Below are 27,263 nucleotides of genomic sequence, written 5' to 3' on the forward strand. Positions count from 1 at the left end.
AATTACGTATTTGACAATTATGTCACCATGGTTAAGCAGCTTGGATATTTTTGCAAGCCTTTGAGAGGAGGTTGCAGAGCACAGGTCACAGTTTATGAAATTCATTGACAGCAGTAATCCATCTAAAAAACCCTTAATTCACATGCAATTAAATCATTCTTTAAATGGAAAAAAGCAGAACAATGCTCTTTTAGCAAATGTTTCTGTAATTCACTGCTGAGGCCAAGCGCACTCATCTTTCCACTTTTCCTGGTCTACAGATGACCTGTAACCATTCTCCAGTTGCAGAATCTTGTTTTTGTACCTTGAAGGTCCATTGCTGGACCTTTCTACTTGCCAGTGAGGAGGCAGCTGTCACATTACTGTACCTGACTGGACACAACAGTGATTTCAAGAGGTCAGACAGCAGCACCATTAATATTCTCAATGATTTCATTAAAACTATGTGAAAAATCTTCACCAAGTTGGTCAGACTCTCTTTGTACTGAGGAACAGCAACAGAGCCACCAAAAATTTCAGAATTCTGGCTTTTTTTCCTGCCAAGTCATCCCATTCTACAGCTACTGAAAGATACATTGCCAGTCACAGGCAGATACTGTGAAACACCTAGCAAGATACCACCCTAAAGCAGTATAGAAAGAGTACAGAAGCACAACTGAGTTCTCAAGTGGTAAAGCCACAGACCAGAGTCCTTCTACCCAAAAGTTTCCTTCATTAACAGTGCTGTAGCCAGGAATGCTTCTCCCAAACTGCCTGAAATTTGAACAGCTATCAGAATTAAGACAGGAGTTCACATCTTACTGGGCACATACGTGGCCTCAAACGTTCCCTCAGGACAAAACTCATCTATTTTCCATCTTGCAGTCTTGCAAGCATGGCCTTGAGCACAGAGAGAATGAACCCCTTGGAGTATGTTTGGTGTATTCACATCGCTACCAAGTATGCTCACACAGGCTGTCAGGAGACAATCTGACAAATGGAAGAGGAACAGAATGTAAAATATACATTCAGCTGCTCAGTAAGCTATACACTCTGCTCGGAATGGTATAGACATATCCAATGACTCATTCTAAAATGATTTTGCTAAAAGTGACAAAGGTCCAGATCAATACAGCTTGTACGATGGTTTCCAACAAGGTCAGCTGTTCCCAAGGAACTAAACTAAAGCTGGTAATTCCCATGAGCAATACTTTTGATGACTACAAATCCAAGTTACACTTAGCTGACCTAGCAACGTAAGAAGAGATGCCCAATTCCCTGAACTTCTATTTAAGCATGTGTTGGATACTGCAAACATACAGTCTTCTCCTGCAGTCAAGACAGAAAATTCTAATTTTATGGAGTTCAGAAGAACTCTGGGAACAAGCAGATTAATCGGGAACATGGTTTGGAATGTTCTAAATAAAAATTCCTAGAGCTCTTCCCCCACGTCACCAATATTTTTATCTTTGACAATAAATCAATACTGGCTGTTAATTCAAAGCATAGCATTTATGTATTCTTATATGTTTATATAGAAAATGAAGGGCAATGTTTACCCAAAAGCTATTCTGTTTTTTACAAAAAGCATGAAATTAGATTTGTGGGACTAATTAAGCATAAGATGACTTCTTTTTTGGTCCCTTTATACTGTATTCTAGCCTTCAGTATGTTACTGTCAGCATTGAGACATAACTCAGAAATTCAAAGCCATCTTGCAATCAACTACTTATGGAAGTAACATGGAATAGATTTTATTCTAAGTGTATGTAAAAGAATGCAAGATCAATCATCTTCAGGTAAAGTAGCACTATTGTGCCAATTATATAAAGTATAATTAACCACAGAGGATCGCTGTCTTCGCAGCATTTTGTAAATAAAGTTTTACTTTTCATCTGTCAAGCCTCTTGTGGTTAACCAAACTTTTATTACAAAGCTCCTTGCAAGTACATTTAGATTACCTGATCTGTGGCAGTCTGCATCACATGTACACCAGAGTCCACAAAAGGAAGAAAAATAGAGATATGCAAATCTCTGCAAGTTCAGCAGTTTGTTTGTAAATCAAGTATAAAATTAAGAGTCTACTGCACTATTTATTGTGTTAATCTGCCAACCCTCAAGCATCTGGTTTTAGATAATATTTTGCTAAAATATTAAAACAGACACTAACAGACAGAGTAACGCTAATCAGTCTTTAAAAAAACCCAACAAGACACAGGTATGGCACTATTCATGCATCAGTTATGTAATACGACATCCACACACAGCTTTGAGAGCATTTGTTCTCATAAAAAAAAAAAAAACAGTTTGGCCAAATACTTTGTTCCTATATATATCCTAAAATGATACAATTGCCAAGGACATTAGTGACAGCAAGGAACATTAAAGTAATAATTTCTTTTGCTAAGCATGGTGATCAGAGCCACTAAAAACATAGTGTTTTGTTAAGACTTAAAAAGCCAGCCAAGTACTAGTTTAAATCCCTCAGAGGCTCCAGCTCTCCAATTTATTCCACTTAAGTGAAGTATTTGCCCCCCTTTAGATTTGTCTTTCCATTCTCCATTCCTGTCAAATCAAAAGCCTGGTTCTATTTACTATTTATTGAGAAAAGTACAGCTTACCAATAGAATTCCAGCATTACTAATAAAAAGTCACCTACCAAATTTTCATAGGAACATGGTATTTTTATACTTCCTACTCCAGCTTTAAAAAGCTCCAGAAATCTTTATTTTGAGCAATTACAGAACATAAACCCAAATCTTCCATGCATGATTTACTCCGTTAGTTTGCAGCAACAATGCAAATTAAAATGTACCAAAAAAGGTAAGACAAGGAATACAGGAAAGTGGTCTATTGAGGTATACGTTTTGAATATTACCTTTTTTATTAAAAAAAAAAAAAAAAAAAGCAAGCTCATTACTTCAAGTCCTGTTTATAGTGGTAAGGGCTGCTCCCATGAATTCAGAACTTCAAGATAAAAAATAATGATGCCAGAATCTTTGCTCTGATACTGTACAAAGCCCATGCCTATCCCCAGTGAGCTAGATGTTACAAAACCAAACAAACATAAGAAACAAACCCCCAAAAACCAACCAGACAAAGGCAGGCAATATCCAAGCAAGAAAAGAGGGTAAAAACTGATACATCGGTGCAAGGGGCTGTTTTCCAAAACAGACATTCCCCTAGCAAGGCAGGGATTTTAATATATACATTCTATCCTTGATTCCCTGTTTTCTGTGCCGCCTTCAGACTATAATCTGTAACCTATGAATGTGTCTTTTTAACCTTCATTCAGCCCTTCTTAACACTTAGTGCCACACCCACACGAGCTTTGGGGTGCACTGTGCATGGATGTTCCATCACTTTCGATCAGTCCTTTTCCTCAGCAGTGCTCATGGTGGTCCTACCTCACTCACCCGGACACAGCCAATTTACCAGGGTGTTAAAGTTTTTCCACTCCCCAGTCTCACGAGGACCTAAAGGGCACGCTTTGCGTTTCTGGAGATTGGGGGAGGGGAAGAAATATAGTACTGGAGCTTCTTAGAAACTCTGCCTTCAATTAACTGAATGTATTTCTACAGCTTCCAGAGTAGCCTGCTGCAAATGATTCTAATAACTTTCTTTTGTTCATGACTGAGTACATTGCATCAGCAGGCTTCTAGGCCCAGCACTGCAAGACTAATTGGTTTTCACCATACATATAATAGAAAAGCTTATAACATTCTTAGTCATAACTTTAGCAGGATTAAAAAAAAAGTAAATAGGCCTGAGAAGTCACATGCTGCAGATGTAATTTAGGAGAGACTATTTTTATACTTCAATTTTAATGCAATTTAACATATTAAACTAAAAATGGTTCCTTTGAGATGCACCACAACATTCCAACTTTAACAGCTTCTCAAGTCTGAACGATAATGCATTGAAGCTTAGCTGCGTGCCAATATTTTATTATTTAAAAAGTCATTCTCATTTAGGTTTTGATCCATTTTATGTTCCTTGACACAGATTAAGTTATTACAAAATTAATGAAAATTGTCTGCATGACAGCAGATTTTTTCTTTGGGCCTGCAAATACAATTATCCACCCACACTAGAGAAGGAAAAATGAAGAGAGGGTCTCTATTACTGACAGATACTGACCTACATTTTTAACATAGGGAAAAGAACCTGCTGTCAAACATGCAAATCATTTCCAAGTAAGCACCTTCCCAAGGGACCATGTTTACAACAGATAAAGTAGTAATTGGGAATGCAGCAACTTTTGTTTTTATATTAGCAGGAAACAAGGCAGCATCAAAGCAAATCTCTGGTGAGGCTACAGCATGCAAAGTCAAGTCTGTGGCAATTTTCCCTGCCAATCAAAGGATTTCCTCTGGATTTCACAAGCTTTGTAAACCAGACCTCCTCATGAGTAGATCAGTACTCCTCCCTTGAGAAAGGCAAACTAATATCCTTTGGTTTTAGTGTGAGAAAGACAAAGAGAACTACGACAAGGACGGACATCACATACCATTAATAAAGTATGAAAGAGTATTGTTTATTACAAAAAGAAGTCATTTAGCTGACCATTTGGCTTTCTTCTATACTTTAGCAATTGGAAACATGCAGCTTCACCTCTCAGAAAACATTATCAACACTGGCAACTAACAAGGCAATCAAAAGACCTGACTTTGGATCCTGTAAAGGCATGTAATTCACATAAAAATGTCAGTACACCACACTTTCCTGTTACCAGTACACAATCCTTGATATCAGAAACATTTGACAAATGCATTCACTAAGCTATCTTAAACTTACAGGAAAAACAAAACAAAACAAAAACTGTAGTCTAAGTCTTATGCATTTGGGTCACAAACAAGATTTCAAGCAATTCCCTTCCCTAAAGCATTATCAGACTTCACACCACCTTTCTGAATAGAGAGGGGTTCTCACAGAGGTGAAGTTGTAAGGGAGATCCACAACAGCTGACCTGCAAGACCAACAGAAAGTCTCCTGCCTATTCATTAAACAGAGAAAGATAAGAGTTAAACGGACAGGTTTGTACAACGTTTTGGCATCTGGGAATGATAGTCTACGGGCAGTTGGAGGATCACAAGGATAGCTTGCAGAGAGAAAGCCCCATACCACGATAGTTAAGCATAAAGACTTCTGAAGTGAGTTGGTTTGGAAAGTAACATATTTAAGGAAAACTGCAACATTCTACAGGTTCTTTTTTTTTTAATTTTGTTTTGGTTTTTAGCAAGTGATATCCACTTACAGATGCAGAATTTTTTGCTGATTTAAGGTTATTTAATAAAATTCTGACATAAAACCATTATAAAAATATACAATCTGGACAGCTAATACACAGCCTAAAACTTTTCACGTATTGTCCTTTCTGGAATGTCAGGCCTAAAGCTTGTACAGTCATCTGAAAATGAAACTAGTTCAGCGAAGAACCTACAAAACAAATCAATCAATGCCCGTCATGGCACTGGAAAACATATGGGCACCTGCTCCCTTGCCAGTACCTTCTAATCATATACATATTCCTGAAGTCCACAAGACAGCCAACTGATCATCATATGTGTCATTCACAGCCTACTCCAAGTCAGATCTAAAGCCATTGTCCAAGAGATGGAATGATTTCAATAATAACGTTTTGGTGAGTTATATGCTTTCTTTTTTTCCCATCTCACAAACACTGAAATCCTTCCCCAAAAGCTTAAGCTGAAAAACTAAATTAAGAGCTTGAAATGAGGAAACCAGAGGTTCATTGTGCACAGTCACAGGAATTATGCTGATCAGAAAAACATTGATTAGAAATTGAACCCACGCTTCCGGATATTACATTACTGCCTAAACCAAAATATCCATACCCCCGGCTTGCTAGCCTTTGGGACCATTTTCTTTCCATCTTACTCTCTTCAGCTTCTGGCCTATAACGCTCCCATTTACTACATTGGATATATCACAGCTCACAGCAGACAAAATGGGTTCAGCCTTTAATCTAGCTACTTTCTAGGCAGAACGCCTACATGAACTCCAGTGTCATTTAAAATTGCTCAGATGTCTCCAACGTTGGTGGAAGTCCATTTGTGACAATAACACCATTAAACAGTTGTCAAGACAGATTTGAGAGAAGACAGCAGTTTAAGGTTGCAAAAAGTTTTTTTCAGCCTTTTATGAAAAGCTAGGGAATCCATAAGACAAAGATATTCTTTTGAAGTTTCTTTTAAAAATGCAGACATTGAGACATGACATTCGTGTTTCTGATAAGCAAAAATTTATTAGTTCACAGCGTTACTAAGAATTTCTCAAACTTTGTAAAAAGCAGCACTGTTCTGTATTTTTTATCTCTCAGCGCCAGACTGATACAACGAAATGTCTGATAGGGATATACATAGGTGAAAGGCATCTATTTAGGTCATCTATTCCGCTTGCCTTCAACTGCAGAATTATTTCTGGTAAAATATTATTTATATTAGATTCTCTGGGGCTAAGATAAGACAAAAGAGGACAAAAGACATATTGGATATGTTTACCTTGACAGTTAGCAACTGCAAGGCGTCTCTCCAGACCAGACACAAAAGTTACACACGCAGAGACCCTGAAAGCATGGCCCAAGTGGCACTGCGGCTGAAGAACACCTTTTCAGACTCACAGTGCTCTCTGAAGGCGAATATGGCTCTAGACAGAATCACACAGGATATCAAAAAAAAGACACCATGTGACTGGGAAGCAGGAGGGACAGAGCTCATGGCAGGATTACAGCCTTCTTCATAGCCTTACAAAACCAGCTCTACAGGTACAGACAGTGAACATATCTTCTTGGACATGGCCTGATGGCTGGTAGTTTCAGCACACTGTGAGTTTAACTATTGCTAAGTTTTTGTAAACCTTTCCATAAAGGACAGTTCTAAGGAATTATTTTTAGGAAGATAAAAGTAGTAACTTGGTAGATATTTATAGATAACTCCTTTCAGAACAAGGCATAAAATAAAAATTATTCTCACCTGCCTACTCAGCACCAGCCCGAATTCTATCTAGAACAGTACCCTGGAATTCACAGTACCAACAAACAGCAGACTACACATTCATAACGTGAAACAGATGAGGATACTTATATTTTCTGTATATGGTTTATAAACATAAAGCATTATGTATATGTGTGTATCAAAAATATTTAGGAAGACTCATCCACAGAGCTGGAGCAGAAAGCAAAGTCTGATCAAGATATTGATACTGCATCAAAGGAATAAGAAATTATCACGTAGCCTCCTTACAATATCTTTGGAAATTATTCTCTCCAAATCTCTCTTATAAAGGTGAAAACTAGGAAAACTGTTCCTGGAAGAAACATCATACATAAACAACCAAATTAAAGGTAATCATGACAGATGAACTTGCTTTGGAATTAGTACAAGAAGATTTAGTATGTGCAACAAAACCAAACTCATGCTATAAACCTAGATGAAAGAATTAAAAATATGTATGCAAAAATGCAAAATGAGGTGCAGTAAGTCAAAGAAAATATTTTATCTGCTTCAGTCTTGCTGAGTTAATGATAGAAAACAGAGGATGCAAAGCTGATTGATAACTCAGCAACCCAGTAAAACAAGGAAATTACATTCAGACTCTTTCCTGCTCCAAACCTAAACCAGTATGAAGTATTTGAATAACAACTAACTAATATTATTTTGTAATAATTATAGAGCAGTTGATAAGCATATTGGCATATACAGAAATATGTTTGCCAAAAATCTAATATAAACTCTCTGCAATTTTGTGATAATGGTCAATACTGAGAACACTGAGGCAGCCAACCATCTTGGTTTTTAAGTGGCTGTTTTTCTTTTTCTTTGAAAGACGACTACCATTCTAGAGAAACAGGTAGTAATATGACAAAATCTAGGTGCACAGGCAAAAGACCTTGAGGTTTGAATTAGTATTAACAAAGACAAGAAATGCAACTTATCCAACATAATTTACAAATGTTCTGACATTTGAATAGCAAGGAACCTTGCTTTTTTGCTATTCTAATCATGTAAAAAAACACTGAAATACTATTTCACAGGGCAACTTAACCCCACAAATTAAAATGAGGAAAAACTATTAATAACAAGCAGTTATTATGTAATTTTACTTCAGAGAAGAGGTATTTGCAAAATAATCATGTCTCAAAGAAATCTCAGAATAATAATCAGCAGAAAGCCTGTTCATGAAATGTGTATAAGAGAGGTTTTGCAGCACTCAAGAAATCTCACTGAGAGAAGCTGGGAGCATAACCCAACCTCTCTTGAAAGATTTTAGTAAGCCAAGGCAACACTGGGATTTCATGGAGTAGAAGACAGAGAGGATATTCTACAATATCGGGCAAAATTATAATCTAGGTCACATGTAAAACCATAAATAGCACCCTTTGTCTGCAGAATATAAAATATTTAAAACCATCGTTGCAGGCCCTGTTGATGCATGTTATGGGGTGGTTTATGTCTTGATTACATACAGCTGAGTATATGAATTCCATCTTTTATTTCCTTGTCAGCCGGATTTCTTCTGCAGCTAATTGGAAGCCGGAGAACTCTGCCTAGGGGAAAGCCAGCAGCTATTGCAGCCTGCCTCCACTAGAATTTGTCTCTTGGAAGTGTAACAAGGTAATTTTTAAAAGATGCAAATAAACGGAGAGGGGAAAGAGGAGGAGAGTCCAACAAGCAATGAGACAGTCCAGGTTATTAACTAGCATAAGATGTGAGGAAGGAGGTGGTACTATTCAAAATCCACACCCTTGCTCATTAGTCATTGCTGTGACACACAACTAAAGCACAATACTGGCAACTGTTCTTTATTTGGCGAAGTGTTATGCAGGCTAGGAGCAATTTACAGGCTAAAAGAAATTGATTCTTTTTTACTCTCCTGTGTATTACAAGTACAGGTCTACAAGAACACAGTGGTGTTTTTTCCTTTTTCCCCCTTTTAGAACAGATAAGCAATGTGCAGTGTTTCCTTCCACTACAAATAAGTGACTATTGCTTTTACTTGACGCTTGCTTTCCATTTTCCCATCAATGTCTAACCCAGGGAACTGACTCCCAAGCCTCCCCGCTGAATGCCATGTGGAATACACTGCCACAAATGTTTTGGACGTCTCCTTCTGTCAAATAAGTATAATCCTTCCATAAAATAAATGCAAATAAAAAAAGCTAGAATACAAGTGAATACTTGTTGAAATATACACACCCCCCCTTCATCTCTGCTGTGCTCGAAATTAAGGCTAAATCAAGTAGTTTACAGGCATCTACTGCAAGAATAATGGTAGAAGAAAGAAACCAAGTAAGAGAACAGCTTCAGCACGTGCACTTTCAGTGTTTCATTAATTCAGTAGCTTCCTGGCTTATTCCAGTGTGGAAGAAGATGCATCTGTTTATAAACGTAAGGATTTGCTGCTTAGTATTCTATGAAAATTTAGGATTGACCTAACAAGTGTACAGCTTGCCCAAACTACTGCAGCATCAGATTCATTCTCTGTATCCCTACAATACTAATAAATAAGGGAGAACAACAAAGGAGGAGCCAAGGCACAAATAATTAATTTCACTTTCTTAAAGTTCAGTCTAGACCATCCCTATCTATTAGAGAAAGGCAAACCACAAAGGACAGCCAAGAGACCTAGACAACCCATTGAAGGTAGTCTACAGTCTTACTCGTTGGCTGAGCCTATCAGCCAGAAAAGCCATGTCAGACCAGATCTAGACGTGCTGAGTTTTAGGTTACAAGAAGGTAATCTGCTAAAAGCAAGCTAAATGGGATTTCAGTTTAAATGCTGATTTTGTTATGCGATGAAGCAGATTGTGTATTCTCACATTAGCATCTCAGTTATCACTTCAAGCATGGAAAGTAGACACAGAATTAGGGATAGCAAATATTGATTATAAACTCAGAGTTTCTTCCTGTAGCAGACACAATAAATTCAACTTACACGCTCACAACCAACAGCCTATGAGAAGGACTACTACAAGTAGGACAATTAAAACTTACGGATTTATTGACTCATCTTACACAAAGGGAAGGGTGTCAAAGATGTTTTAAAAATGTAATTTGATGATTTCTGTAGACACTACACAGAACAATGAAATGATAAAGCATGTTGGCGATTTCCACTGCACCCCAGCTCTTCAAACGTCTATGTATTACCTTGCTGAATTCTGCTTAGACAGCCAGTTAGGTTTTATACTCCAGTGGCTAGAACAAAATACTGAAGGTTTTCTTAACTTTAACTTATTGTACAACTAGGGGAAGTCCTTTCTATACCACTGCTTATGTTCACCCAATTATGAAATGAATATTTGGTAGAGCCTGAATTTACCTGACAGGTATTGACCATGTTTAAGTAATGAAGTTTTCATTTCCATCCACCAAGAAGCTTGTCTATCATTTGAAAACAAACAAACAAACATGAAGATCAAGAGAAGTAAGACTGTACTGTAAGTAACCATACCACATCTTAAATTACTTTCATTCTCACTTGTCTCAAATGTCACTAATGAAAACCAAACCTTTTTGGATGTATCTTAGACGTCACATACAGCAAATAGAGAATTCCTGAAATATCCATGTATCCTCCTCTGACAAGCTGAAGGCAGGAAACATGTAGGCAACTCATACAGCTACCTAACCCCATAGTCTTTTAACTGAATCTGGTAGATCTCTAGTGTTCTAATCAGTCCCACAAAAACCATGCACAAATATGTGAGGACGTGTGTCTGCAGGAGCACTAACAGGGCTACCTAACTTTTTGAATTAAAGTCTTAGAGATCCTTGACATAATAAAAAGACACTCTCAATAGTCACCTTGTCATAGTCTTCTCTTTATTAAAAGAATTTACTTCATGTTGTTACTGAGAAATTTGTAGTGCCAAATCAGTGGAACAGATTACTACGACTGTAATAGCCACAAGAGATTTGCTGATCTCCAGCAGAAATAGTTTAATGACAACCTAGAGGTCAAAATCTGTTTTCATAAATACAGGGCATCATCTCAATACTCTGTATAGGAGTCTATTCACGGAACAGTCTAAATCTTCATTAACACTTGCCAGTGGCAAGTCTGTTTTACTGAAAAGCCACTCAATAGCCAATATAATACTTTTGCCAAAATAAATAAGGCTACAATCCTTTGATCAACCTTATTTGCTCTACGCTTTTGAGCAAGTTCTTCCAGACAACGCACTAAAGCAAAACAAATACCCTTGTTTTCAAATGTATTAAAAAATATCAAGATACAGTGTCTGTGGACAGCTACATAGCAATAAATATTGCAAAGTAATCTACACAAAAAGGGTTGCAAAGGTGACTGTTTGTAATCTGCTTAACAAAGTCATAGTGCTACTACCAAGCCAGAAATCACAGACATATTAGAAATAGCAGCATCAGAATGCTCAGCTGCCCTGATCAAAATCCAGCTTGCTCACTAGTACTTCCTTCGCAAAACCAACACACATGTAACACCGCAAGTATTCTGTATCAGTATTTCAAGGCCAGCTAGCAAATGGCTCAAATACTGTATATAAATTATCCGCTTTTTTCTGAATTAAAGGAGACGGAACAGGGACAAGGAATTGCAATAGAACCTTCTTCACTAACATACAAGACAGTATGTTGTAACATGCCTTTCAAGGCACACATCACTATCAAGAGTAAAAATAATAGCTGTGTTTTATTGCTACAATACGTGCTGTATCAGATGCTTGAGCAGAATTTTGTGAACTGTATTTATTAAACTACTGAGACAGCATTTTAAATAGCCATGAAGAGGGTTTTTCCTACTGTTGTCCACAATGCTAGGAGATTTAAAATAAATAGGAGTGCAAGAACAGCAGCTTGGGCTTAAAACAAGTTCTGTGCTTGTTCCTATGAAGGGAAGTTGTTTTACTTAAAGATATTTTATTTCCTCATCCTCATTCCCTATCTAACTGCTGCCTCTTTTCAAACTCAGATCCAACTTAATCCCACAGAGGCAAGGGAAAAGAAAATCTTCAGCCTAAACCAAGAGAAAATCACTAGAAGATAAACAAAAAAGCAGCTAACAAATTGTGAAGCAATGTTTCCACCTGGAGGTTTTTAGATGTCAACTACATTTTGTGGAAAATATTGGAAATTTGAAAGTCACAGATGCTACCAGGAACTCCATGAAGTAAGCATGGTGTGTGAACATGACACATGTTGCAATAGTTAATAAAATATTTCACAAAGCTTGGTTAAATAAGAAAAAATCTTGATAGTATATGCTGAAGTGTTTTGAAAGATTTCATTCACCACAAAAAAAAAAAAAAAAAAAAATCACACTCACTAGCCCAATTTAAAGTCTTTTCAAGAATGCATTGTGGTGAATTTTCAAGAATGCATTTGAGCATTACTAAGCTAAAATAATGATATAAAAATGGAAACAAACTGCCCTCAGCTGCAGGAGCTCCCATTATAACAAACTATTGTTTACAATTTATAAAAAAAAAAGTTATTTATTCCACATGCACTTGACTCCCCTTTATTAAGTGACCTTTTTCTCTTGCATCATCTTATTACAGATACCTATTCTAAGAGGTAAGAGGTTGCTTGTAAATGGCAACATACTAGTATAGTAACATGCTTGTGTGGCAAAAGAGTTTTTTTCTATCCTTCTTCCCCCTCCAACATAACTGCAGAAAAGAATAATCAACTGTGGAAAGATCTGAATAGTTCAATGGGCATAAAAGAGGTACTGGCAATAAATTAGAATATTGCAGCCCTCTATGGTTTCAGACATTGCTTCACAGCTGATACCATACATGAATTTTAAGCAGCCTGCTGGGTCAGGCTAGCTCTTGAGAAGCACTACAAACCATTACCATGCATCATCATCAGCTAGGTCTTAATAGTGAGCCTTCACGACAGAGAAATACAGCTTGCTTACAGGACACTGCAGTCCAAATCAGAACAAGTATCACTAAGTTACTCTAGCAACAGTGGAGATTTTTGTTCTCCCAAATTTTCAGATGTCTTTTCAGGTAGAATGATCAGCCCCATCTAAAGTCATCAAAAGCCAACTTAGAGCATAGGGTCCCCACTTTTTTTTTTTAATCAAAGCTTGATCCTACACGTCTCATTTGGGGCTGAGTCAAAGTCATTGCTTCCCATTCAGTTTTCCATGTGTGTGACATGGCAAAAAGACCCAGAGGGCAGCAAACTGCAGTCCTATGTGTACAAGCCAATGTTTTGGCTGGACACATGACATGTCATTCTGTGACTGGCCAGCTTAAAAAAAAAAAAACAACACAACAACAACAAAAAGCAAGAACATGCAGTTTATTTCCAGATGTATTGCGCACTGAAAAAACGAAGCAATCCCTCTCCCCCCTCCATAACAACTCTTGGATTAATGAACTTGCTTCCTATCTATCCAGTATGAAAAACAGCTTGATTCCCCATAAAACATTTTATACCTTTGATAAAGCATTTTAAATATAGAACTTCCAAAGGGTTTAGGAAAAAAAAAAAAAATCCCAAACTCCTTTGTGTGAGCTGTTAGCATTTTGTGGATTTCTATTGTGTATACTTGCAAAGAAAGCAAGGGTTAAAAATAGGAACCAGAACCAGGCAGAGTCCTATTTTCCAGTAGCAGCTTTTTCTACTTTCTCATGTAAAGCTGCTTTAGAGGTTAAGTGTGACAGGCTAGGATGACAGAATATTTCAGGTTGCATGATAGTGCAGCAGGTGCAGTACAGCTGAATAAAACTGGACCGCGGAGTGGTTGTTATTTGTTTCCATCCTGACAGGTGTATCTTTTGTCCCTACAGGACTGAGGAGACTAGAACTGACATTCCGAAAGCACAAAAACCACTCAAGAATAGTTCTGCCAGGTTCTTAGTGGCTATGATTTCATTCACGAGGGCTGTAGGCTGGCTAACCACCACCATAGCGGGCAGCAGCAGGACTCTGAATTTAGCTCCAAAACATTTAGTCTTATTTTATCTTTTACATGAGGGAAATCTCTAAGAGAAACAGCACGTAGGCTACACAATGCATTTTCAAGACAAGTAATAATATCTGGTCAGCAGAAAGAAGGTCCTTCACCTTCCGCCTTCACTACCCCTTCATTCAACCAGAAGATGCTGGAGAACATTTACAGAAAGTATTTCAGTAACAACACTTTCAAAAAATATAGAGGTAGAACAGTCAGTTTTCTGTATCCCCCCACCCCTTTCACTAACATTGCTCCTGCCCTTTGAAAAAATATGAAATCTCTTGAGTGCTTTCATATCTTCAAGGGGTAAAAGTGCTAAAGAGTATGGCTGTATTTCAAACACAAATGCACAAATCAATTCATGACTGCTAAAGCTGTTCTGCTGGAAATTGTAAAACCAGCTAGAAATGTCACTTAGTTACAGACACAACCTTACATCAAAGCAATAGGTGATGAGAGCTAAAAATACTGTGGTCACCATTTACAATGTTTTACTAGTCTCCCCCTCCCCCCCGTGGTATTCCATCACTGCTGGACTTGTGAAGGGGTCCTGCTCTCACGTTTGCCACCTTTTCTGCATTTAATGTATTCATCAAAAAAACCCCTGATGATTAGAAGCAGCAAACTAGAGAAAAGCACTAAATATTGGAAACTGAAAGTCCTTAAATTATTCACAGAATTCAAACAGTTTTTGAAGTACACTGTGGCGTTTCGATAGCCATGTAATTCAGTCTGACATCATAAGCTACAGCACTGCAATGCTAATTTGGGAGATGATTACAGCTGTAAGAGGCTGATGCAGTCTTCATTTACATGTATCTCTGGTCTGTCTCCTCAAAGGACTAAGGATCTGCTAAATTCCAAATTCAATGGGAGCATCAGTCCACCCAGATGTGGCTAAGATAATTTCACTAATCAAACAGCAACAATGCCTCACTACGACTCATTTGGTTAGCATCACTACAAACTTTTTAATTTTCACATACAACTTAGTGAAATATCATGTATGCTGCAATACCTTGTGATGGCCTTTTGGTGAAAAATTCAGCATGTAATACGAGAGTGGGAATTTATTTGCTGGGACTAATATCTATCACCATGTCTTCTCCCTTCACTACAGTATTTCTAATTGTTAAACCTCAAGACCTTTGTGAAGGCATTATTACAGTTATGCAAGTCAAAAGCTACAGCCCAGGCTCTGTCTAAAATCAGGAAGTTTCTCCACCTACTAGGTTCTCTTCTCCCTCCTCCACAGAGTTTGTTTGGGGAGATGGAGGGAAGATACAAGTGTTCCCGTTCTATTTCTTTAAGGCATCAAATGAAGTCATACCTGTTTATCTCAAAGAAACTTAACACATCACTGCCCACTCCAAGACCTAGATAAAAGTTATGACGACTCAGAAGACAAGAATCCCAATCTTCAGGGCTTTTTCCGTATACTAGGGTACATCAATGGGAATTTTGCTACTCATTTTACAGAGTAGGAGGATACCCATCAAAAGGGTAATCCTGACTTTTCTTCTTGCTATTCCAACCTCTCACTAATTCCTCAGAAAGAACACAAGGAGAGGTTGGCACATAATTTGTTAAATTACAGCTCTCAAATCTGAACTAAGTCATGTTTAGTACAACTCAAAACAGAAAACAGTACACAATCTTTATGAAGAATTAAAGATGCAAGACTGAGAGCTTCTATTCAAGTGATCGAAGAAAGTTACAAAGCTCAACATAAGCCAGGTACCACATATTACTAGCTCCCAGATTCAATCAAAATAGAGCAGGAATATTTAAATTGTAGTCTAAATTAGATCTGTAACAATCTTCATAGAAATAGGCAAGTCAAGTAGCAAAGTTGTCTTTGGAAAAAATCTATTAGCCGTAATGGAATGATAATCCTCTTAGATTCATTGATGCTGACAGATTAAATACTTTAAATTCATCTTTTATTTTGTTAGCTCATTTGACACAAAATAAGTCCTACACTTTTAATATTATAGTGAGAGTAGAAGGAGTTTTGCTGTTACTGTGGGAAATTCGGTATTAATGGAATGCCTCTGGGTATTCAGTAGAACTACAAACTATGTTACCAAATGACAACTGGAAAGGACTAACTAGTTTCCACTTCTAAGATACTACCACTATTTATTAGAAACTAAATTAATATTACTGAATCTGCTTTCTATTTAGGAAAAGCCTAAAAAACTGGATTGATAACAAGAAAGAATGCATGAATGAACATATTTTCCCTATAAATAAAGTGTTAAATAATATAGGGTACATATACTGCCAACCTTTTGCTCTTAGTGTCAGGCTGGCACATCTCCAACAAAGCAGCCCAAAAGCTCCAAGCGATCCTTCCTCCTTTCTCCTTCAAGAAACCACCATGCTTCAGCAACAGCAAAACATCTTACAGCAATGTTTCTCAGTCCCAGATGCAACTACCAGATAGACTCACCAAACTTACATACAGATCCTTTGTGCTCTACCTGAAACTCCTAGCTACAAGATTACTTACTGTTCTAGTTAACAGGGACTTTCCCAGCATTTTATTCACAAAACCTTTCAGAAAGGGTAGTTTCATACTTCTGCTGATCAAAATTGAATGTCGAGACCTGGAAACTTTTCATTATGCAAAATTATTTACAGCATAGCCCTTTGCAGTAAGTTTTGAGATGTTTGCATTCACTCAGAAATAAATAATATATACCAGGCCTAATATCATACATTATTTCTAGGTTATTATGGGTCCCAAAACCCTCAACCTAGCAAAAATCAGAATGGATACAGCAGGCAGAAAAATAAGACAAATCTCCAGCATCTCACTTCATGTTACTCCATCTTAGCTTAAGATACACCAAGTTACTCAATCTTGGATCTACAGATTTGACCTATTGATTCTATCAGGATTCTATAGTTTATAATGGTAAACAAGAGGGTTTTTTTACATTGCTATATTTATCACTGGAATACCTGTCAGCTACTTCCACTCTTTTTATAAAAGGGAAATTACTGATCATTTGCGCCTATGAACCATATTAGGAGGCTCAAAGTCTTAAGAACGCACAATTATCCGGGGGGGGGGGGGGGGGAATCTAATTCCAGAATTATAAAGCCATTTTAACAAATCTGTATTTTTTCAAAATTACTTAGCTCTAAGAACTACATGATGTGAACAACAACATTCAAAACTCTATCTGGAAGCCTTCAGTTAGGACATAGTGCTGAAGAGGAATGACATGCATTAAATATATGCACCACCTAGTGTCTTCCAGTGCATCCACTACATTCATTATTGATCTGCAGCGCATAGCTTTGACAGGCAAAGCGTTTTTAACTGCTACCCAACATTACTTTTTTATTCCAAACAGTCCATGTTCTTTCCAGCCAAGTTAAAAGATACAAAACAAAAAGTTCCAACTGAAAACTAGCATTGTCTATGTCAGCAGCAGTAAATACCTTACAATATGTCATCATCAGCAAATACCTCCTGAATTGGAAGTTGAAATTAATATTTCAAAGGGTAATGGCTTACTACAGATCTTTAGCGGTTTTAAATCTGGCCTAGAACACAGCTAACCTGAAGCATCTGTCACCATAAAAGTCATAGACACATCTGTTGAACTGCAAATCAGATACGGTTTTATATGAAAGGCTGAATTCAATTAATAGAGCAAATTTGTTTTTCTGTAATGCAATTTATTATTAGGAATGGTGTAAGGAGAGAAGCAATTTTATGAATAACTGTTCACAATTTATAAGAAATCTCCATGTTTGCTCTTTTTCTATTCATTGTCTGGCAGGATTCAAGCAATTCAATTTCATATGCAGAAACACTCACAGAAGAAAAGTTTTAGATTCACCAAAGCACCTTCTACTGAAAAAAAAATTAAGCATATCCAAGCAGAAGATGAGTAATGTAACATTTCTTTTAACCATTTACAGATGAGTAACCTGCAATGGTATTTCAGTTTTCTGTGCAGTGAGTCAAAGAGCACTAAAACACACACAGAACAAAAACCAAAATATTTTGGTTTATCCTCCTACAAATAAAACTCTCATCAACCAGGAGCAGATTTTTTTTCAAAAAGCTTTTGACATTCAACACAAATTAGACATAAAAGCATGTTAAATGTTATTTTAATTCTCCATTCAGCATAAAGGCAAAAAGCAGGTCTCTTGGAAAAAGTCAGAAGCAATTTTTTTAAAAGTTTTCCTATTGTTGCTCCTATTGCTTCTTTAAAACAAGCATGGATATGAAGAAAAAAAAAGAGCTCAGCTACACTATTTCCATTCATTTTGATTACATTTTGTATGTTTAGACACATTAAATAAGCTTTATCTACAGATTAATTACACTCTTTTATTACGGCGTTTCAAGTGTTGAAGCATCCACTGGACCTTCAAAGTATAGAAGCCATTTACAATTAAACCCAAACCCTTACTGTACAGGTACCGTACATAGGGCAAGAAAAGTTAACTATCACCACAAAGTCATTTTCTGCAAGGTTACAGGTCAGCTGTGGAGCTGGGACTAAACTACAGGTACATCCAAGTCCCAACCAAGCCTTCAACATCTGTGTTCGCTAGTCAGGACTGTTACAGAACCGGGAATGACTGGAATTATGCAGTCCAGACAGTACACAAAACTGGTCTGTAGCATTCACAGACTGGATGCTAGAGCTTCATGTCATCTCTACCTGGCAAAGTTGCCTGGCATGCCTGTTAAAGGAAGAGACTCTACTAAAAATTTTTTTCTGTGAAACAGTAGACTCATAGAGCATATTTGGCATCTAAACTGAGCCACCTCATAGGCCAGCTTCCCCTCAGATGGCAACCTAGTCACAGTCAGCATCAGTTGGATGCAAAGTGGGTAATTAGCATTGGGACTTCCCATTTTGCATTGCTTTTCCATCGGAACTGTCCAGACCCAGGCTGCTGCTTCTTTCAATTGCTTGCAATAGGTTTGTGGCTTCTAAAAACTCTTCAGAACATTGTTATCTAGAAATTAAGGTCATTGGCTGCTTGTATTTTTCTCTTTCCATGACACATTAAGCAGAGGTTTCCAATGAGATGTTCACAGTAGGAATCTCAAACATGTATGGTAACATTTTATTATTTTTTTTTAGGAAAGTATAGAAAGACTAGGATAGCTGTATGCTGAAATTATGTTTATGATGCATGCATGTAATCTCGCATACATATTCTTGTCTGAGAAACCATGTTAATTTGCCATTGTTCTACCTCAATACAGACACAGTACTGCACAAAGAATACCTTGTATAAGCAAATTAATTAGATACCGCCTATTCATCCTCTTCAATAATCCAAAAGCAAGCTAATTGCTGAATGAATTCAAACTATGCTAAGCTTCCTCAAGGAAGTATTTTTAACCTAAATGGAACTAAATGAAATCAGTGCATCAGGGCTTCACTGAGGTCTGTAACTTTTTAAAATTCAAAAGAGAAACAGGCAAAAAACAGACAAAAATACCTACAGCAGTAGTCAGCAGAATACTCATTAGGGAACATCACATTTAAGTGTAATTGCCCTCCGACATCCCCTGCGTGGAAGTTCCTATAAAGCATTTGGCACTAAACAGTAGTGGGGAAGTAACTGGACTCCACTGGCCATGAGCCCGCAAATAAGTCTTTATTAGCAACATTTCTGAATGGTGTTAAAAAGGCCACACAAGGGTGGGTGGGGAAGGGAAGATGGATGAAAATGACATTGATCACAATTATGCAGGTAAATTACAAGGTTCAGATTACTTAGGCTTGTACACAGCGTTAGCATCTTCTAATACCTACTTGCAAGATTTGCTTCAAAATGTGGTTTATTGATCTCTAATGAGATATGATGCAGCATAAAAAATTTCATACTTACAAATACTCATGCTCTAAGCTAAGGCCATATGATACAACATAGTTATTGAAGTTCTTTAAAAGTATAAATAGAAAATGAAACATTTTTCTATTTTATACAAATGAATCTGACCATCTGCTTCACTGCAACAGCAGCAGCATCTAAAAACAACTGAAACAGCAGCCTCTGGTGTTAAAATTCTGCTCTTTTTCTCAGACTCCACCTTTCACCAGAAAGCAGGACTAAAAATACAGAAAAGATACATCAAGTGGCCCTGAGGAATCCTTTGCACCATAAGTAATTTTCCATCTTAGCATATATCATACTGTTTGCATTTACCTTCTGTAATTCACTGTGAAAATATCATCAGATAAGCTTCTATCCTGCCCTGGTGAAAATTCATCTTGATACAAAGTCCTCTTACTGTATGAAGATGGAAAAATTTTCATAGCATGGAAAGCTCATTTCACCCCTGTACGTATCAAGCTTTATTCTCTACATCTGAAGAGACAGAAATTGCACATCTCTTGAGCACATATATGAACAAGCACATGTGTATGAAGGATAAGCCAAGAAAAACCATCCCTGCAAGACACTCCCTTGAAGGGCAGAATTATCCTGTCTTTCCAAAAATGAAATATTTTCAGAGATGCATGCATTAGAAAGAAAGCAGACAATGGAGGCTGTGCACACCTCACTTCCAGGACAGGATCATATGCATAGCTCTTCAGGTCTTTGTTTGAGCAATACAAGGAAAACTTACTGCCATTCTGATCTGTAGCATTCCAGAAATTCATAGTATGCTCTCTGTGCAAAGCAGTAATATACTCAAGTATTATCAGAATGCAAATTAAAACAATGCTCATAAGGATTAGCGTTCTATAACAGACAAAACTAGAGCATATTCATGTCCAAAGTCAGTCTTACACTCAATAGGAATGTTCAGACTTTCCCACTCTTTCTCTGAATTATCTCACAAACTATGTTACAACAAATTACAAAGACAGTAGTAAATGCAGAAAAAATTCAGGACTAAATAGAAGCCTTAACAAAACTAGACAATGACTTAAAGATACACACATAGATACTCCAAGTTCCAAAATGCGACAACTTCTGCATTGTGCACCCAGTTTTGAAATACTGCTCTTTAGAGCCCCCAAATTTCCTGTTGTTTTAGAGAAATTAATTATTCCCTTTTGAAACCTTAGTTTCTCAACCTATGAAAACAAAGCAATGGTTTACCACATGCAAACTGAGCCTATATCGTTTTGAAGATCTGAGAAAGATGATAAACCATTTAGTAAACAAACTCACGAGTAAAGGAAGTTTATTTTCTGAGCAGTTACAAAGTTAAATAATATAAACACTGACAGAGAAACCCACATAAGACACTACACACTACAGGGTGAGTGGAAGGATGGTTCGAAGCAGAGCACGTGGTTTGTTATTTTAATTAATGCTTTGTCCTAACAACAAAAAGACAATGTTATCCGAATGGAGTGATTTGATCTAAGTCATACAAGAGATTCGTATGGCACCCATGTCTTGCCTTAATTTTTGCTTACTCCTGTATCGCTCGTTAAGAATATTTCAAGTGTACACCTAGCTGAGATATTAATAACATGCATACGTCAAGATCAAATAAATCAATATGCTGACATGACGTGTATTCAGTTGGGGCTCGCATGTCAGAAATATTTCAGATAGTAAACTGTTGACTGTACTTACAAATAATCAAACAGCTTTACTCTCAGCAGCATATGAGGAACAGAGAAAGAGAACTTGAGACAGCCTAATAAAGCAACAGAAATAATATACTTCCTTTTGGATATAGAAATCAAGACACCTAAAAAACCTCCCTACTCTGTTAACACAGTGTAAACTCTGAAGCAGAGCTGGCCACAGCAAATCAACAACATTCCTCAAAGAAAGCATCAGTGACAGCTCTTACACACCTCTAAGCTGGTAACAATGAAGTACTTTGCAAATAGGGACAGAATTCTCAGATACACGAATGAAATTCTGGCCCACTTACAATGAAATAAATGGAGGCTCATCTAATTTGCACAAGGACGTTATTAAATGCAAGACAAAAGATACAATCAGGACACAAAAAACTTGCATACCAGTCCTGTCTTCACCACTAGATTTATTTCAGTATCAATAGAATTTGCTGTTTTTACCTAAAACAAGCATTATTTCTCCAAGAGCTCTGCTGTCCAGAAGCTGGTTTGTCTTCTTGGTTCCTAGATGCAGAATAATACTTCAAATATGCAGCTCTCTGGACTGCATGTTGTCAGTGCTTTTTATGTTAAAAAAAAAAAAAAACCAACAAAATTTTCAGACTAAAAGGAGGTATCTACTTCAACAGCTTCCTGTCCACAGACCCACCCATATTCCATTAGGTGGCTTAGCAGAACATTTTATCATAATAAAATCAGTAGCAATATGCAGTGGCTACCAAGCTGTACAGTAAGTGCCATACTACTGGAAAAGGAAAATCCCTAAACAATGCCAATTTAGAACAAAATGTACTCAGATCTATGTAACACACAGCTTTAGGCTTTAATATCAAGACACAGAAGAATACTAATGTTCGTGTTTTATAGACATCTTTATTCAGATACACGCAACCCAAAATTAGTTTCAATGCATCAGTGAGATAATAAATACTAGCAACTCTTCTCATTTTCAAATTCCCACAGTGTCTATGCAATTCTTCCTGTAAAATAAAAGCCCAAAGCTGTGTACATATATTCATTCCAATAGATTTAAAATGCAGTGCGAAGGGTATCTACAATAATTTCATTTTTCTTTAATCCCCGTTCAGAATAAAATCCTGGAATACAATTTGTTTTGGAGGCAGCTTTTAGACAACTTCATAAACTGAGATATTCTAGCTCAATGGGTTGTTAACTGAGGTTAACTGCTTAAGCCAAAGCTACAAGTAAACACTATGCAACATCACAACTGACAGACTACAGACACCAAACTGATGAAAAAATATACTGTTCTTCCTCAGAATAATGTCAAAAACCACTTCTGCTCCAGTCTAGAACTTGAAATGTCCTGCGTGGCAATTTTTAATTAAACAGTTGAAATTTCTTCCTTAACAGCAACAGAAGAGTCATCCTGCTACACATGACTGGCAGTGGGAAATTTCAGATGCTTATAGGGCTTGATCCTGACCATACTTCACAGGGTGCAAGAACTGCCATAGAGTCCTACCAGACGTGTAAAACAAAAGGCAGTTAGCACCTCACATCACTGCTTTAAATACACATGCATTCTTTTGCAGTCACAGATGTTTCTTGATAAAAGTATTAAAAAAAAAAAAATTAACGTTAGACTTTGTTCTATTCTCATCATTTATTTCACCGTCCTGTAAAGTGTTTTGGTTTTTTTTCAAAGAACCGCTAAAAGGCCGTATTTTGTCCATTACACAAAAGCCTCTCAGATTTCCCCTCTGCTAGACCAGTCACAGGACTTGAACGAGAGAACATAGCAGATCAGGTGGCCAGTAAGGTTCCCAGGAACTGTGGCAAGATGTCATAATCTGCTAGCCACCTGCGGATGGCTTCCTATACAGAGACCAAAACCAATAAAGCATATACAAAAGAAAAAGAAAGAGAGACACAACAGGCATGCAAAGAGAGACCTCCACAGAGGGGCTAGTGTTGAAACAGTGAGAGGAATCTTTTAGGATCTACAAAGTCCCATTACTCTGTTCTGTAAAAGTAAGCCATTTGTACTGAACGTATGGTTACAGACTCTAAATACAGAAACTATGTCTTATCAACCACAGGCACCTTCCTCCAAAAAGGATAACATAACACTAGATTGCCCCCTACTTCCCAGGCACTTTGAATACTTTGAGAAGTCCAGATATACCAGCCAAGGTGTCAGTGATGCCAGAGGGTGAAGAGTTGGTGACATCCTCTGGCTATTTGCCCTAAAGAGATTATCTTGCTCAAGTGATTTACCAGGAAAAAGTTAAACAAAAAAAAGACTCCAAGCATCTCAAAATATCCACCTCACGTACATAAAAAATACACACGCTCGTGCGTATGCACATCCAACCTCAGGCAATCGCACTGTTTGACAGATAATTAGATTCTCACTGCCAGAAGAGGTCATTGAATCTCCCAAAAGCCCACCATTTTGGGACAACCCGACTAGTCACTAGGACCACCGTGAATATTTCATAAAGACGCTGCCCAAAGGATCCACGCACACGCTGGATTCCCAAGGATGCTTGTGCACCTAACAGCCTGGAGCTCTCCCCGCCTATTAAACCAGCAGCCTTGTGGTAAACGACCCCCGCTCCAAGAATGTGAACTACCGGTACAACCACAGTTACCACCGCAATAGCTCCCCGCTTCTCCCTACCCCAGACCGACTCCGGACACTGTCCTGCAGCAAAGCTCCTGTCACCTCCCGCGGTGGGTTCGGGGGTTTTTTTTTGGGGCGGGGGGTGCCCGCTCTCCCCGCCGTTAAAGTACTCCCCACAGACCCGAGGCGGGCGCGAGGGGCTCCCTCAGCCCCGGCGGGAACGGTCCTCCCGGCGCGCGCCCCTCTCGCCCGCCAGCGAGGCGCGGGGAGCTGCGCGCACGCGGCAGCACCGCCCGCGCGCGGAGCAACCGGTGGGACACGACCGCCCCCCCCGCCACACAAACACACACACACAAACACACCCACCCCCGCCCGGAGCGCGGTGCTCCCGCCGCAAACTTGCCGGCAGCTTGCGGGGGAAGCCGGGCAGGCTGCGGGGCTTGGCTCTTCGGCGAGCCCCGGGCGCCCGCTTACCTCGCAGAGCGGCCGTCCAGCTGCAGAGCCCCAGCAGCAACAGCAGCCGCCGCTTCAGGCGCAGGGGGCAGCTGCTCCTCGCAGCCACTACGCCCATGCTGACCCCGCAACTCCCGCGCCGCTCCCCGCCGGCCGGTGGAAGGAGAAGGGATGCAAACCTCCGTTCGGTCCCTCCGGAGGCGAGCTCAGGCAGGAGAATTCGCCTTTTCGGGGTTGGTTTTTTTTTTTTTTTGGTTCCCCCTCCCCTCTCCCACCCCCCTTCTCTCTCTTCAGGTGCGGGGAGCTCCCCCCCCCCCCCGCCCCGTGCCCGGTGAGGAGAGGGCGAGGAGCGGGGCCGGGGCTCTCAGCTCCGCCGTTCCGTTCCGCTCTGCTCCGCGCTCCGACCCGCCGCCGACTAGCCAGCCGCGGCGCGCGCCCGCATCCCTAATGAGCCGCCCCTCCCCCGCAGCCAATTAGGCGCGCGCTGGGCGGGCTCTGCCACCGGCGCGCGGGGCGGGGGTGCGTGTGTGTGTGGGGGGGTGCCCAGGTGCGCCCGCCGCCCCCCGCCGCCCCCCGCACCTGCCCGCTGCCAGCACGCAGACTCCTCCACTGAGCCGGGGGCGGGGGGGGCGGCCCCGCGCTGGGCGAGCAACCAACCGCAAACGGCAACAAAAAAGGATGAGCCAGGGCCGGGGCTACCGGCGGTTGCTGGAGCAAAGTTTGGAGCAGAAAATGTTGCTCGTCAAGACCGTCAAGACCGTGTGACTCGATTGGGGCTTGATGGGGGGAGTGCAAGTCTCCCCCTCCCCCCCCCCAGCTGCATTCACGGTAGTTCTGGGGTTTCTGGGGGTTTTTCTACCCTCTCTCTCAGCCTGATTCACACATTTGGGCACAAACCCCTAAAAAAAAAAAAAACAACCAACCCCAAAACACACCCTACTACTGGTAACAAGAACATGAGGAAAATACTACAACAGCCATCCCCCACACCCAAAGCAAACACATTTTGTGCCATCTTTATTAATGTTGCATGGCTCTGTGATCAAAAATTCTTTTTCTTGCCAGGAGTGTCACTGTTTCACTCTCCCTTCCCCCTCTCTAATTGCATATAAATATTTTTATTACATACCTGATAGGGAAGCAAATTGTAAGGCCAAAAAATCTCCGGTTTGCTCAAGTGAAATTGCTGCTGTACCACTCTGGATAGATTAGATAGATAAGAAATTGGAAAACAAAGGTACCGCTTGAAGAAAAGATAAGTTGCTAGAGGAGTAACTTCTGGTCATAAAGAGCAGCAGCTCTTCCACAGGCTCTGTCCTTGTCAGTGGCCAACGCACAAGATTTTGGGGACTGGTGTGGTTTTCTTTACCATCAGCGGGCAGAGGAGGAGAGGAAAGGAAAAAAAAAAGCCACAGTGAAATCTGGTGCGTCAGTGCTTCTAGTAGGATACAAAAACTGCAGTAATGGAGCAGAAAAAGGTACAAAATGAGATTTGATACTAATTAAGTGTCTCACCATGAGATTCCTGCAATACTACACGATAGGAACAAACAGATCACATTTGTATCATTATGACTGTAAGAGAATTATCATTGTGGAAGTCAAACATGGTGTGTTCCTAGCCAAGATATTAAATGTTGCATCAGTATGCAAAGTACCCCCAAAATACTATATTTGTTCTCCATTTCCCTTTCTTTTGGAAATAAACTCCATTTTCATCAAGCGCCAAGACCAAAAAAGTCAGAATACAAGGGTTTATTCCCATGCATGCTTTACACTTGAGCAATTGCACTGAGTTCACTCTACCCCAGCTTCACGAAATCTAAAGCATGCACACATCTCAAGTTTAAGGGGACTCAGTTACTACTTACAAAGTGTTTTGAAATCTCTGACTGATAAATTCCGGGAAAAATGCAGTAGGATTAGTTACATATACTTAAGAACAAGGCTTGTCAATTGGTCCTCCTGCAGGCTAGCTTTGTGGTGTTTTCAGGAGGAAACAAATAATTAAAGCAAAAGGAATTTGTAAACAGAATTTTAAGAGAAAAAAATCGATATCTGAGAACATCACATCAGAAGATCTCTTATTCCCTTTCTGTCATGTGTTTGTGCTAGACTTCAGCTCACAATGAAGAGCAGAGCTGCAAAGGCAGGGAGCAAATATATGAAAAATACATTTTCATCAACAGCCTTTTAGGTCATTCTCCACATTCAATGGGTTCCAAGGAAAAACCAAACCAAAACAAAACAAAAAAACCCCAACCAAACAAAAATGCCCCAGCATTGAGGACCAGAATTAGGAAGCTACACAGAAAAGTTTTTACATGTCAGAGTATCTAGCATACTCCCTTTAAAGTCTTAGCATGTCAGCACCATAGCCATATTTTCTAGTACATACATACAGCCACTTCTGCTTCAAGGCCAACTAATTATCTGTCTATTTTTGCCTATGCCAATGAGTCCATGTTTGGTGCTTTAGATAAAAGTATCAAGTTCTCAGTTTATAATGCAATTCTGATGGGGAGGAAGAGAGCAAAAGCAGAAAAAAGGGCAACAGCTGGTAACTTCAATCAGTGCACTTGGAAACATAAATAAAGCAGAATATTCCACAAAGATACAATCTCAGGGTGGGGGAAGTATGCAGCAGTTTCTGAGCTAGT

The 27,263-nt window shown here is 39.1% G+C and overlaps 1 protein-coding gene across 3 annotated transcripts in view; it reads right to left on the minus strand.

Annotated features, from left to right (window-relative positions):
* Positions 1-24,828, minus strand: part of UNC5D (unc-5 netrin receptor D) — a 171,095-nt gene extending 146,267 nt beyond the window's left edge. For all 3 annotated transcript variants that reach the window (XM_052806397.1, XM_052806400.1, XM_052806396.1), the window contains exon 1: positions 24,625-24,828. In XM_052806397.1, coding sequence (XP_052662357.1) covers positions 24,625-24,721 — 97 coding nt within the window. In that variant the 5' untranslated portion in view covers positions 24,722-24,828. The remainder of the gene's footprint in view (positions 1-24,624) is intronic.
* Positions 24,829-27,263: the final 2,435 nt, after the last annotated feature.

Source organism: Harpia harpyja, chromosome 13 (assembly GCF_026419915.1).
Source record: "Harpia harpyja isolate bHarHar1 chromosome 13, bHarHar1 primary haplotype, whole genome shotgun sequence".
Taxonomy (NCBI): domain Eukaryota; kingdom Metazoa; phylum Chordata; class Aves; order Accipitriformes; family Accipitridae; genus Harpia; species Harpia harpyja.